The 12,528-nt window shown below is 53.3% G+C and overlaps 2 protein-coding genes across 2 annotated transcripts; both read right to left on the reverse strand.

The window, feature by feature from the left end:
• Positions 1-628: 628 nt before the first annotated feature.
• JDV02_000648 (uncharacterized protein) lies at positions 629-2,855 on the reverse strand (the record flags this gene model as incomplete). Its single annotated transcript, XM_047981483.1, has 2 exons — positions 629-2,010; positions 2,066-2,855. The coding sequence occupies 2 exons, from the start codon at positions 2,853-2,855 to the stop codon at positions 629-631; spliced, it is 2,172 nt and encodes a 723-aa protein (XP_047837443.1).
• Positions 2,856-3,233: 378 nt separating this feature from the next.
• Positions 3,234-5,441, reverse strand: JDV02_000649 (uncharacterized protein; the record flags this gene model as incomplete). Its single annotated transcript, XM_047981484.1, has 1 exon — positions 3,234-5,441. The coding sequence occupies one exon, from the start codon at positions 5,439-5,441 to the stop codon at positions 3,234-3,236; it is 2,208 nt and encodes a 735-aa protein (XP_047837444.1).
• Between the last annotated feature and the right edge of the window lie 7,087 nt (positions 5,442-12,528).

The raw sequence follows: 12,528 nt of genomic DNA on the forward strand, positions 1-12,528 counted from the left end.
GATGCCGTCTCCGCCGCCGCTTATTGCCTGCCATGAGGCCTGCTATGAGGCCTGCCGTGAGGCCACGATATAGGCATTTAACGTCTTGCGGGAGGCGTTGGCGATGGTGTTGAATTGAAGCTTGCGGGCGGGCTAACAGACACAAACACTGACGAACTGCTGGACAGGTTTCAGGTGGGATGATGGCAATGACGAGGGAGCTGAGCAGGCAGGCAAACATCAGAAAAGAAGAAGTATTGCTTACTTTCTGTGGCCGATGCGGAGAAGAGACGCAAAGACATCATGGCGACGTGCCCAGGTAAACTGCACGTATGGCCGCATCCATGACTGAACTAGCTGCCCGAAACTTGCATTACTCGCGCTGCTGCATTCGCCCGGCGCCCAGAAGTGGCAGCTGCTCCCATGTCCCGAACATGAATTTTTAGCCTTCTGGGGTTGCGACTGCTTCCTCACCCTATATTGACGGTGGCTGTCATTTTGCTTCACTGGGCTTTTCATCGTAATGCCACTCCGAGGCACCATAGCAGCTCACATGCAATCGCTATACACAAACATCATATCCATTCATTCTGCTCTACAAACTCCAAGTATACGATCCTCCTCCGTCTCCTAAGCGGGGTCCCCTCAATTAAGCGTCTGGATCCACCGTGGCATCATCATCCTCATCGATGAACATTGCGCTCTCGTCCAAGACGTCCTCCATGGCATCAGCTTTGCGCTTCGGACGAGGCGCAAAGTCTTCCTCGGTCAGCAGAACCCCATTGAGCATCTTTCCCACGTGAGTTCGATTGATACTGCCTCCATCCCGCCGGATCTTGGACATTAAGATTCGCAGGAATTGTACGGGGCTGCGAGGGAAGTTGGCCCGCCCTGAATGTGGCCGAACTCGCTTTCGCGGCTCGATGAAGCCATCAATGCCGGCTCCCTCTGCATCTGCGCTGTCTCCCCAGCTCAAGTTTAAAAAGTCACAGACGTCGACATACTCCTGGAACGACTGGAAATAGACCTGACCGGCAAATAAATTGAGCTCAATCAGGAGGCGCCTCGGGATTGGGTATGTCGGTGCCGAAGAAACCCGGTAGAGGCCTGCCGCGTTGAGGTCGATGGGGTCGTGACTTTCGTTTTGCTTTGGAGCATATAGATGGAGAGTGACGTGCTTGGAGGCGCGGATTTGCGTCATCAACCTTTCCGCTTCGTACGGGCTGATGATGACCATGACAATGTCACGCTTTGCGGCGTTGTAACTCGTGAGCACAAACCTCACATCCCGCTGGTATTCATCTGTACCCGACTCGCGAGGCGCATCGCCTTGAAGGGTGCAAGCAAAGTCCTGGGTGACTCTGATGCCTCGAGGGAAGTCGCGGACGTTGAAGTGGTTCGCTGCCGTTGTGGTTGCAAGGCTCTCAAATGCCCAAATGAAGCCGCTGTCATTGGGCGGAAGACTGCCAGTCTCGATGAACTTCCTCACACTCGGGTGTATTCTGTGTCCCGCGGGCTCTAAATTCGTCCGCTTCTCTACCTGGCGTTCTTGCTCAAGCTCGGGCATCAATTCTCTTTCTTGTTGCTCCTCCAAAGAAGCGGTCTGCATCGTGACATCGCCGAATTCATGGCAGCGCTGCACGATTCGCTCCAAACTGCCGTTGGTAATCGGGAGCTCGGAGATGCTTGGTGGTGGCACGTAGAAAGGCCGGTATCGCGACTCTAGCGTTTGTGCCTCATTCTCAAGGAACTTCTGTGCTAGATCTTGGTCCATCTGGAGTCCCTGGGGGCTTTTGGCCAGGTCCCACAATATCCGCTGACGTTCGAACCGGCGTCCTTGGGAAGCCCATACTGGCATTGACTGCTTCATCTCCTGCCATGTTTCAGAGATCATCCAAGCAAGGATGGCCTTGATGTCGATCTTCTGATGCTGTATGTCAGGATCTTGCGTCCAGATTCTTCGCTCTATCTCGTGGGGAACGCAGAACACTAGTGTTTGCCCATTGCCCAGTTTGCGCATTCTCATGCACGCTGCAATAGTTAGCACTCCCCTCCCGTCAACGGGAACCTGAGCAGCTTGGCTTACCTTGGGTCAATCGGTCTTTCGTCACCTTCGCACCCAGCGTGACCACAGCTCGGAACCATTTCGGTAGTAACAAATTTATACCCCGGCAGTGGGCTTCGTCGAGGAAGACGACGCAGACATCCATCTGTTTCCCGAACGGAGATGTTTTCAGAGGCTCAATTCGACCTTGCCTGTCGACGACTGTCAGGTCATCATTGTCGTTGCAGAACACTGCCGCTTGAATATTGTCGCGGTCCTCGAGAAGTTCCAGCCACGCTTTGGCGACCTGCTCATTTGTGAGTTCAAGGATCTGAGCTCCTACGTCCAGGATGACTCTCGGCTCCGGTTTCATATTGGTGACAACCTCTAGCAGCTGGCCACTGGTACAGACTCCGGTGTGTCCAAGCTCGGAGAGGAGCAACACCTTATTGTCTTCCGAGAGGAGGCTGTTCAGAACGAGGGCATTTGTATGCACCAGGCTGGGGACTTCGTATTGCGTCATTTCCAGTGGCAAAAGGGGCTGGCTGTCCTTTGTCCCCGAAAATGCTGTGGTTGGGTGCGTTTTCGCGCGTCCAATGTCCCAGCCCGAAGCTGACAGCTTGTGTGGGAACTCTTTCATTTCTCGTGGAAAGACGATCCGGGCCAGAAAGTAATCGATGGCTCCCTTGGAGTATCTCAACCCCGGGAAAAGCGTCCGAAGACACTGGTCGCGATCCCTTACATTGACCCCGTCGATGCTTCGAAACGCAGAGGGCAGCGATGTGCCAGAAGTCCAAGCCGCATATTCATGCTCTGCTTGGTCCGACTTCATGACATGCTCCAGTGCCGAGAGGATATCATCATCACTAAGCCCGCCATAATAGTATGACAAGCAAGTAAGGACGATTTGTAGGTCTGGCTGACTGAACTCTGACCTAGCAGGTACACCTTTCGCGCGATAGGGCACCGCCAGAGCGGTTCTTGGAATACGCTCCCGGTCCAAACCGTAGTTTACAGACCAACGTTTTTGACTCAGGGCAAACGAGAGGATGCCTTCCGCAAAGAGGCCCCTCAGCACCAGAAGTGCGCTCCGCGTCGTCTCACCCCAGACCTCGCTGCTTTCAACTATGGTCACCACTGCTCTGGGTACGTCCTTCGTCGTGATGAATTGAATAATGGCTTCTCTCATCTCTGTCGGTTGGCGACCTATCTAGAAGCAGACGAGCCCATTGCGACATATGTGCTCAGCCATCCGACGACATAGCTCAAGAGCGACCTCGTCGACCAGAATCCGAATGCGCGGAACGCGATGCATATATCGATCGTCAATTTCCAGAGACCTGGGTGCCAACTGCTGAACTTTCGGTGCAATTTTGGTAACGAGACCAATGACCTCTTGTATGAGGAACCACCGGTAAGGCGAAAATTGGAGGCCGCGCTGCTTTCCCATCGTATACATCAGCTCGAATTTTGGCGAGAAATTCTCGTCTGACTCGTCCACGATGTCCCGGCTGCTCAGGTTGCATAGGTGGAGGATGTCCAGTAGTTTCTGTTCTACATCCACTGATGGCTTGTCGGAGTCAGGCGTTTCCGTGGTCGTTGTTCGTGGCCTCAGAGCTTTTGTGTTTTTCTGTTCCATTGTTGAATTGGCATGCGACTCCACGGCTAGGAGCTGTAAAGAAAGGATATGCTCGGGTTGGATGAGCAACACCCCCTGGGTCCTCACGCAATCGTCGAATATCTTCCAGATGACCTGGACTTCATCTTTGCCAATTTTCAGACCTCGGAAGAAGGGCAGGTGATAAATTCGCCTCGAGGCCAAACCTCCAAACGACGCCAACAACATCTCGAATGTTTGTCGAGATTGGGGCTTTGCAACAATAACACGACTCAGACGGGACCCGTCCGCAATGGAAGCAGCGACTATGGGAAGTATCACTGAGGACTTTCCTTCCCCCATGTTGAGCTGCAACACGGTATTCCTGTTCCGCGGCGGAGCTTTCATGAGTCGTGCAATATCTTCCTGAAGATGGCGTACTTGCACGCACCCCTCGATCTCCACAAGCAAGGTATCCGGATGCTTCTCGCTATACCAGCCACGTCCAACTTCGTCTTGAAGCTCCCTTGCAAAATCGCCTTCCTGCTCAAAAAGATGAATGAGGCGACGCGCCTGCTGAAGCAAGGTCAATCGCTGGCCAAGATTGATAATTCGCTCCAGCCAAGTGCCCGGAAGCCGGTGTCGGTGGTGGCAATTGATTTGTTCGAGAATCACGCTGAGTGTTATCCTTGGCCAGTGGTAAGTCGTGACAACCATATTAGCCGACGTGGGATGGCTGGCATCTGCCGTTTGCGTCCTGCCAACAGCTCTAAGCACGACTTGGAGAGCTGAGTCAAAGCGTAGCTTGCAGGCGTTAAGATGGCTGTTCAACTCGAGCATGATCTCTTCCTTGGCTATTGGTTTGACACTTGGGACATCTGGTGTCTGGGTTTGCAGAGACGAGATGCTCTTCCGCAGCTCTTCGACATAGCTTTGCTCCTGGTGGGATTTGGCACGACTCGAGAGTAAATCGACAAGTTCAGTCAAGCCTGCACTAACCGTCTGCTTACGCGTGTCCAGGAGACGCTGAGTGAGGCGTATGGGGAAGTCCTGGCGGGGAAGTCGCACTTGGCGCGCCCGCTCAAAGGCACCGACGACATCAACAAACCGGATGGCTTGGTGGGAGCTGTCCAAGCTCGGCTGCTCCAGGCGAGCCGACGGTACTTCTCGATGTTGAAAGTCTTTCTCTTTCACTGACTTCAAAATGCCTCGTATGCATCCAATGTATGCCGAGAACTCAGTGTTCTGCTTGCACACCACGAAAATCCTGTGTGCCGCGGCAGCTGCCCGTTCGTGGTCGAAATATCGCGCGAAGGGAGCGTCTTTGGGCAGCTTCGGAGGCTCGCCATTATACTCAGGCCACTCCTGGCTCAGAAACGCGACAAAATCCTCAGTGTTTTCTTTCAGCTTCCGTTTGAACTCGTTCTTCCGCCGTGCATTGCAGTCTTTGGCACTTTCTCCAGGTCGCTGCGGCAGTCGAGCCTCCGGACTCGTTGCAAACCCAATGCATGCCTCCCGGGCGGCATTTTGAAGGTCCGCTTTCAACGGAGCCTTTCCTTTGTGCAAGTGGAATCTCTCTGCTTCCGGTACCTCTAAGTTTGCCATTGATGGGAGTGACATGAACGAAAGAAGCACCTGCACAAGTGATTCGTTCGAGTTCTCGGCGAACGCGAGGGTCATAATCCAGAACATCAAGCGAAACTGGTTGTAAGGCCTGTCCCTCGCCAAGAATGAACGATGGATGCGGCAGAATACCTCTCCCATGATTTGGGCTGGATCCTCGAGCCATTTGAGGTCGTATTGAAATTCCTCCATGGGCATAGCCGACACCGGGCCACATACACTAGATCTTCCGAGAGCTTTCTTGATTTCGGATTCCAAATTCCTGGCTGGAGAATCCAAAATTAGTCCTTTTCGGGACTTGAGGATACGGCATGCTCGGTAAGCCATGTCCAATTTCGCCTGATTCAATCGCCGCGCGTCAGGGCCGTACTCCGTGTCTTGAGTCGTGGTATGGCACTCTGCACCAAAGCCACTACCACAAAACGTAGAGAACCGGATGCTATAACGACTCATGAGCCTGTCATCGTAGGCAGCTAGATCAGGTATCTTCTTAGCTTGCGCGTAAAAGAATCGCGTCTCGGCCGCTTGATCGAAGATAGCCCTAACCGAGGCGTAAAGCCCAGGATGTTGGCACAGCTGGGGAAGACCACTCGTCATGCATGTGACAATCTCTACTGCAGGTTCACCGAGAGACTGAAGCCGCCTTTTTGGCGTCAGCTCAGCGATTCGACAGAGTCTGTTCACGTTATCTGCCGATAAGCAGTCGAACGAGCGCACGTCAGCGCTTCGCAGAATGCGCAACGCTTGCTCTGTCCCAGTAAGTCCTGTGAATGTATCCGGTAGACAGAATGATGTCACTGAGTGTAGGTGCGCCAAGAATAGCTTGCTTTGTAGAGTTCCATTGCCAACCAAGCGGTTCAACCCCTGGTCCAGTCTGAACGGCTGGATGCGCTTCGCGGATGACACATCAATCTCGACTTTGCGGTGTCGTACGCCAGCTTGGACTTGCCAGTGCTTTGTTTTGAGATCTCCTTCTGGAACAAGTATCATGCGATCGACGGGATGGTGTTCGCTGCGAAGAACGAGACGGTTTTGTAGCCCGAGAAGGGTTGTAAGGCTCTGGTCTAGATCGACGTGCATACCTCTGAACTGATGCGAGCGAACAGTGGTCGTTCCAACTTCAATGGAAAAGTCAAGGTGAAAACGCGGGATGTGCACAAATATCTTCTTTTCCGTTGCGTGGTAGAATATGTGCAATCCGGAAGGACATTCGATTGGTCGAAATACTTCGCACAGCGTGGCAGCTATGGAGCTTTCAGGGTCGATCAGTACTGCGCCATCATGGCGAGCTAAAGTCCACATCGCCTCATGCTTCTGAAGTTGCCAATCGCAATTTGTGGTAGCCCAAGGTTCGTGGACGGGCCGAAAGTCGATTCGCTCCTTGTCATCTCTGTGCCAATGCACAAACTGATCGCTGAGACTTTGCGGCAAGCTCTGTGCAAATAATCATCTCGGTACCAGAAAGTGACGGCCATCGCTACTTCTTGTACGCACGAGGAGGTCGCCCTCTGTGTCTGCTGACTCGTCGAAGCCGATAGAAACTTCGTGTCCATTAAATCTTCCACATGCAACGTACTCCAGGCCAGAAGTGGCAAGAGGGTAGACATCCAGTCGATGCTGGCCGAATAAATCGCGAAACTGTGAGTGAGTTTCAATTTGCGATGGTAGACGTGAAAGTGGCTTTCCATTGACCAAAAGCTCGGCGTGGAGAAGGTCAAAATGAACAGCCGTCGGCTCGTTAGGTAGAATGGCTTGCACGTTTGTCGTAACCCAACTGCCGGAAAGGCTCCAGCCTTCATCAGACTTGCAAAAGAACTCCCAAGTTCCTTTAATGGCAAGATTCAGGCCATCGTTTCGATTCCTGTTCCTTGCCAGAATCTTGAATACCCTCTGGCTGAGTCTCATCCAACGAAAGAGTAATATATTCACCGTGAAGTCCTTCACGTGAATGGTCGCGACTGTTTCAGATGTCCTCATGGAGCACTCGAGGAATGTTGCGATTTCGCCGCCGGTTTCGAAAACTTTCTCTAGAAAGCACCCGTCGACATCAAATGTTGACAGGCATACAAGTGCAGCTTCTAGAGAGCGCTGCAAGTCCTCGGCGTTGTCATCATTACCTCGGCCCTGTCTTGCCTTCGCTAGGTGCGTTCGCATCCATCGAACACATGTGGCGCGGGATATCTCTAGGAATTCAAAGCATCGCTGGCGAATTGCCTCCGGTCCGAGAGAGAGCAAGCGAGCCGCCAGCATGACAAACACCCAGACTGCCCGAAATGCTTCCCAGTTCCTGGCCACTCTTCCAAGCGACGCATGAAGCTGGTTCAAAAGTGCTGTAGCGAACTGCTCACAAGCGAGTATCGTATGCACGCTTCGCAAATGATCCACAGCCGTCGCTGAGCCTGTCTGTTCAATGACTTGCATTGCAAATATGGCCGTCTCCGTCTTCTTCTAGTCAACGGATGGCATAGCCAGTTGAGTCAAAATGTTCATCCACTGGATGTGACGGCCAAAGGATATGGAGCAAAGAGCTCGGAACTCCGTTTGTGACATGTGTTGAGGGCACTCCGCTTGCTGTGTTAAGACAGCGTTCGGCAGCCGTTCATATCTGAGGTAAGGCTGAAGGGAGCACGAATCCTTGGCGAACTGTAAGGAGCACATTTGAGCCACAGCGTCTGTCATTTTTGGTTTGGAAATGGCGGTTGATGTCGTTTTGTCGAAGTGATGCCAGCTAGTCGAGCTGGGAATGCAGATGTTGGCGAGTTCTAACTCGGAGGATATAGAAACACGGCTGCGGGAAGACGCTGGCACCGTACCAGAAGCCAGAACGACACGTTGTTCCGACGAAGCACAATGAAAGTGATGGTACAAACCAGCGAAAGACTCGAGGCTGGACCTCATAGTAAGCTTCTGTCCATGTACTGAACGAAGTCGAAGCACGTCGTTGAGCACGATGACTGTCGCGTCCCTCCAGGCAGCGAAGACTGGAGGTACACGAAGCTCGAAGACGACTGATGCTGCTTCATGCTGGTTTTCGGGCAAGGGTTCTTCCAGTATTTCAATATCCAAATGAGCCAGCTCATCCTCAATTAGACATCGTTGGCAGCGAGTTGCATGTCGCTTTTGAGTTCTGCCCTGAAGGTCGACAAAGTCTTCAACTTCACACGTCGCGGTTGCTTTCACGCTCATGCAATAATTAAATCGCAGTTTGAGTCGATTCAGTTCCTCAAGTTTTTGGTTCCGCTGTTCCTCGATACTAGAGGTAATCGTGCTCAGCATCTCCTGGTGAAGTGTCGAGCCGGCCACGAACCAGGTTGAGAAGGATTCGGCCTGCCCAGCACTGTAGATCGCAGACAATCCTTTTCGAGTGGTGTTGGCGATCCTTGTACGCTCGTTCAAGTACCTTTCCACCCGGTGCAATCTCTCAAGATCACTCTTGAAGCGCAAAAGCAAAAGCTCACAAGGTCGGTGTGGGATATCATGATTGAATTCTCCGATGAGGCGGTGTTGCGCAATGGCAGCCTTGTCGCACGCCACCCACATCTCTAGGATCGTGAGTATCGCTGTGGAGTTCCCTTCTGCAGATCCTTCGTAAGCAACACGTGCAATTTCGTGATACGCCTGAATTGCGCGCCGCAGTTTGTGGCAAGTTGCCGTATCGTTGAGATGCCTCTGAGTCCATGACTCCAAGTTTGTAGCAATCCAGGTCTCATATGCGCAGAGATTTTGAGCCTCATAACGCGTATTGTTCTTGATGCAATCAACGTCTGGAAGTTCGACTTCATTGACGTATAGCATCCCCGAGGGCGGAGAGAAGTCTGGCGGCTGATCTTCGTGTTGTCGAGAAGCCATTTGAGCAACAAACACATCCAAATCGGGGAGGTGCATCTTCGCGTCCACCTCGGCGCGGTCTGCAGTGAGGCCTGTTATATTGAGCTTTCGCATGTCGTTTGCCAGGATGGCTTTCCTCCGGGCCTGCAGAAGGCGCGTGCCAGTTTCCAGATCTTTTTGGACTGACGACGTCCAAGTCTCACGTCGCCTGATGTCAAGCTTAATCAGACGCCTAGCTATCTTCGCGCTCATTGCATAAAGCAAGTCGCTCTCAAGGTCGTCCTGAACAGCATTGCGTAGTATGCGAGACATGAAGAAGATCATGAATCGCTTGAACAGGCTGTCATTTTGGGTGCCATGTTCCGTGCGCGACATGTGAAGTTGGAGCGCCACCCGCAGAAGCAGCCAAAGGGCAGACCGTTTCCAGGGGACGCTGCTACCTTCGACAAGGGTGACCTCTTCTCGTGTATTTTTCCAAATTGTGGATTCAGCAGCTGGCTTGCCGTTTGCAAGCAGAAATGCTGTCATCAGCCCTGAGACCAAATGAGGAGCGACAGAGTCCTTTGCGCTCCCAGTTGGTGTGGTTATCTCATTGCACATGCTCGGAACCACTTGCACGCTCATTTTCGCGATAGTGGAAGCGAGAGCTGATCGGAAGTCGGGAGAGTTGAAGGTCGGGAAATCAACAGAAACACCATCGGTAGGAAAACTCCTTTTGAGACGCCCCTCCGTTGTTGTGACGATGCTACTGAGAGGGGTCAACTCGAAGCTTTCAATGATAACCTCGTTATCTTTCCGCCAAACAAGCATGCCAGCATTTTGAGCCTTGATATGAATTGGAATCATGGTATCTGTGAAAATTTATCGTCAGTAATGGAGACAAAAGGCAGGAGGATATTGACATACTGCTGGTCGAAAGGTTTTCGAAAAGCTTAGCCAACATCGACTCAACGACCACGCCCAAGTCATCGCGTGACTGCTTCAGATTTTGAACGGCCTGTACCGCGGAAAAAATGGTCGTGCGATCGTTTCCTCTCAAGACAGGGCCGAAGCTTTGTAATGCCGAAAGGACCTGGTCAACTAAGAACTTGTCATGGGATGAGCCCTCGCTCTGGCCGGGCAGGCTAGGAGGCAAGAATACATCATTAATGATGCATCGTAAATTGCGGTTGGGAAGCATGGCAAGTGCATGCCCAGCGGGCAGCCGAGAGGCGTGCCACAGGCGAACAAAATGCCGATACGGAAAAAAGTTGATAAAGCACAGGGCGACTTCAGATGACGTTGATCAAAGTGGTTGAGCGTGATCTGTTGGGAGAGAAAGTTGGATGGTGCTCTGTTCTGTCGAAAGGTCAAGAGAAAGAAGGCGAAGTGACGTGTAGGGGAGAAAAGACGCGCTCAGCTGCACCGCTTGTGGACGATGATGTAAACATCGGCAGCTGCCGAGACCGCGCGCAGCTGACACGCGACGTGCCGAGTTCAGCTTGTTGCCTTGTTTGTAAGGTCGCAGTCAGGCCAAGGTGCTGCACCAGTACCTGTTGCGGTCACCCGGCAACAACATGTTCATGCAAACTGCCGTGTTCTCACGCCTGCTGAAGAGCTCAAGGGCCACCCCGCTCAGTGCAATTCGAAAGGTAGCGCAAGTTCCCTCAGAGGTTGAAAGGTAAAGTTGAGTGCCCCGATAGGCGTTGGTCGCAAGTCGCAAACATGGACCATAAAGCACCGCCCGCTTCCTGGCTTCGTCCAGTTGGAAGAGTGCATGCATATCGGCAGCTCAGATTCGCATGGAGGGCGGCGAAAGCCTCCGTTGAACTTCAAATCTTGCCCTTGAGTATGCCGATTCCAAAATGTAGCTTTCAGAAGATACTTTGTGCATTACCACGGCTCAGAGTGGTGGCAAAGCCGAACCACTTTGCGCCAATGGCTCCTTCAAGCATCGCGTGCGCCCCTGGAAAGCTCACACATTCAAGCACGGCGCTGGTGATGCCCGAATGCTGATAGTCTGGCCGGCTGAATGAAGGCCTGGAAATCTCCTGACGTGTTGCATGCTGCTCTGTAGTGCGCGATCACTGCGAGCGTTGCACACGTCTGTTCCAGGGCAATGGCAGGTTGGCATAACCTCCATCCGGTCTCAAGGCCATCCACGTGCGCCACGCCGTCGCACACGCCTTGGCACGTCCGACAGCATCAGATGTGCCCCGTCACACTCACGGTCGGTTCGCCTTGGCAGCGCAAACGTCGGAGACGGCAACGTCGCAGCGTCTCAACATCTTCTCCACGCTCGGCCAACGCATCCCATCATGGTCCTTGCTCATCATCATGCATCTCGCTAGGCGTCAGGGTCAGCCACGGACTGTTCGGAACGTTCCTTTTTCCACCAAGGGACTCTTACCCGAAAGCAGCACAGACGTCGACGGTCGAGGAGCGGCGGCACCGACTTCCCGAGGCGGGTCCCCGGTGGTGACGACGCCCCCTGGTGCCAGGAATAACAACAAGGTGAAACGTCGTGACGGGGGCGAAACCAAGCCGCGGGACCCCCCATCCCCCCAGCTGTCCAAATGTGGCAAAGTTGCCACTGGCAGCCATTGTGGAGCAGACATGCGGTTGACACTTTGGTTGACAGGCAGGTGATGCGGGAGGGCTGAGGCCAAGAGGCCGTGGTCGTGTGCATGATGGACGTCAATTTTCCCCGCCTTCAATATTGGCAAGGCTCTGCTGCAGATGCGAGGCAGGCACGGCCGAGCGCCCATGCAGCTAACCCGTCCCTTCTGGGTTTGCTTATTACGACATTTTGCAACCCATGCTCCGTCCGAGGAAGAACAACGGCAATGACAACACCAAATCCCGGCTCCGCACCCTGCATCAATCGCATCATCGCTCGACGACAGTCCCGCGCAGCCGCTCGTTTCTCCATCTTCTTGTAGCGCGCGCAATAAACGAGCAGATTTCCGTCCGGGTTCTTCGTCCGAAGCTGATCAGTCGCCGCCCCCCACGATGTGCGAAAACTCGCGCCGACCGGTCGCCGCTCAAACAGGCACCGTCTCATGATGCTCCCATGTCGGTTGGAGATCGCTTTTTCTCAAGCCCCTGGGCTCCAGGAGCCCGCGCGACCCGTCTCGACTTCGGATGCCACCAAGTCCTAGTGCAAGAGATCAAACGTCAGAACCAGTATGCATGTGCACCCACCATGGATGCCTCGAGGCCGTGTAGACAGACACTCTTCGCTCGGCGGTGCCTCACGGCACAGAGGCACCAGCTTTTACCGTTTGGAGCATCGACAACGTCGCACGACGTTTCGCAATCTGGCAATGGTCTATGCGAGAGATGACATCTCATACGCCTTGACATCCGTATATAAGACGATAGCGACCCTGACAAACTGCGTCCATCAAACTCGATCTTCAAGTTACTTTGCTCAGTTCAGCCCAACGGCCCGGCGTCGTCTTCTCGATTTGTTCTT

This window comes from Purpureocillium takamizusanense, chromosome 1 (assembly GCF_022605165.1).
Source record: "Purpureocillium takamizusanense chromosome 1, complete sequence".
Taxonomy (NCBI): domain Eukaryota; kingdom Fungi; phylum Ascomycota; class Sordariomycetes; order Hypocreales; family Ophiocordycipitaceae; genus Purpureocillium; species Purpureocillium takamizusanense.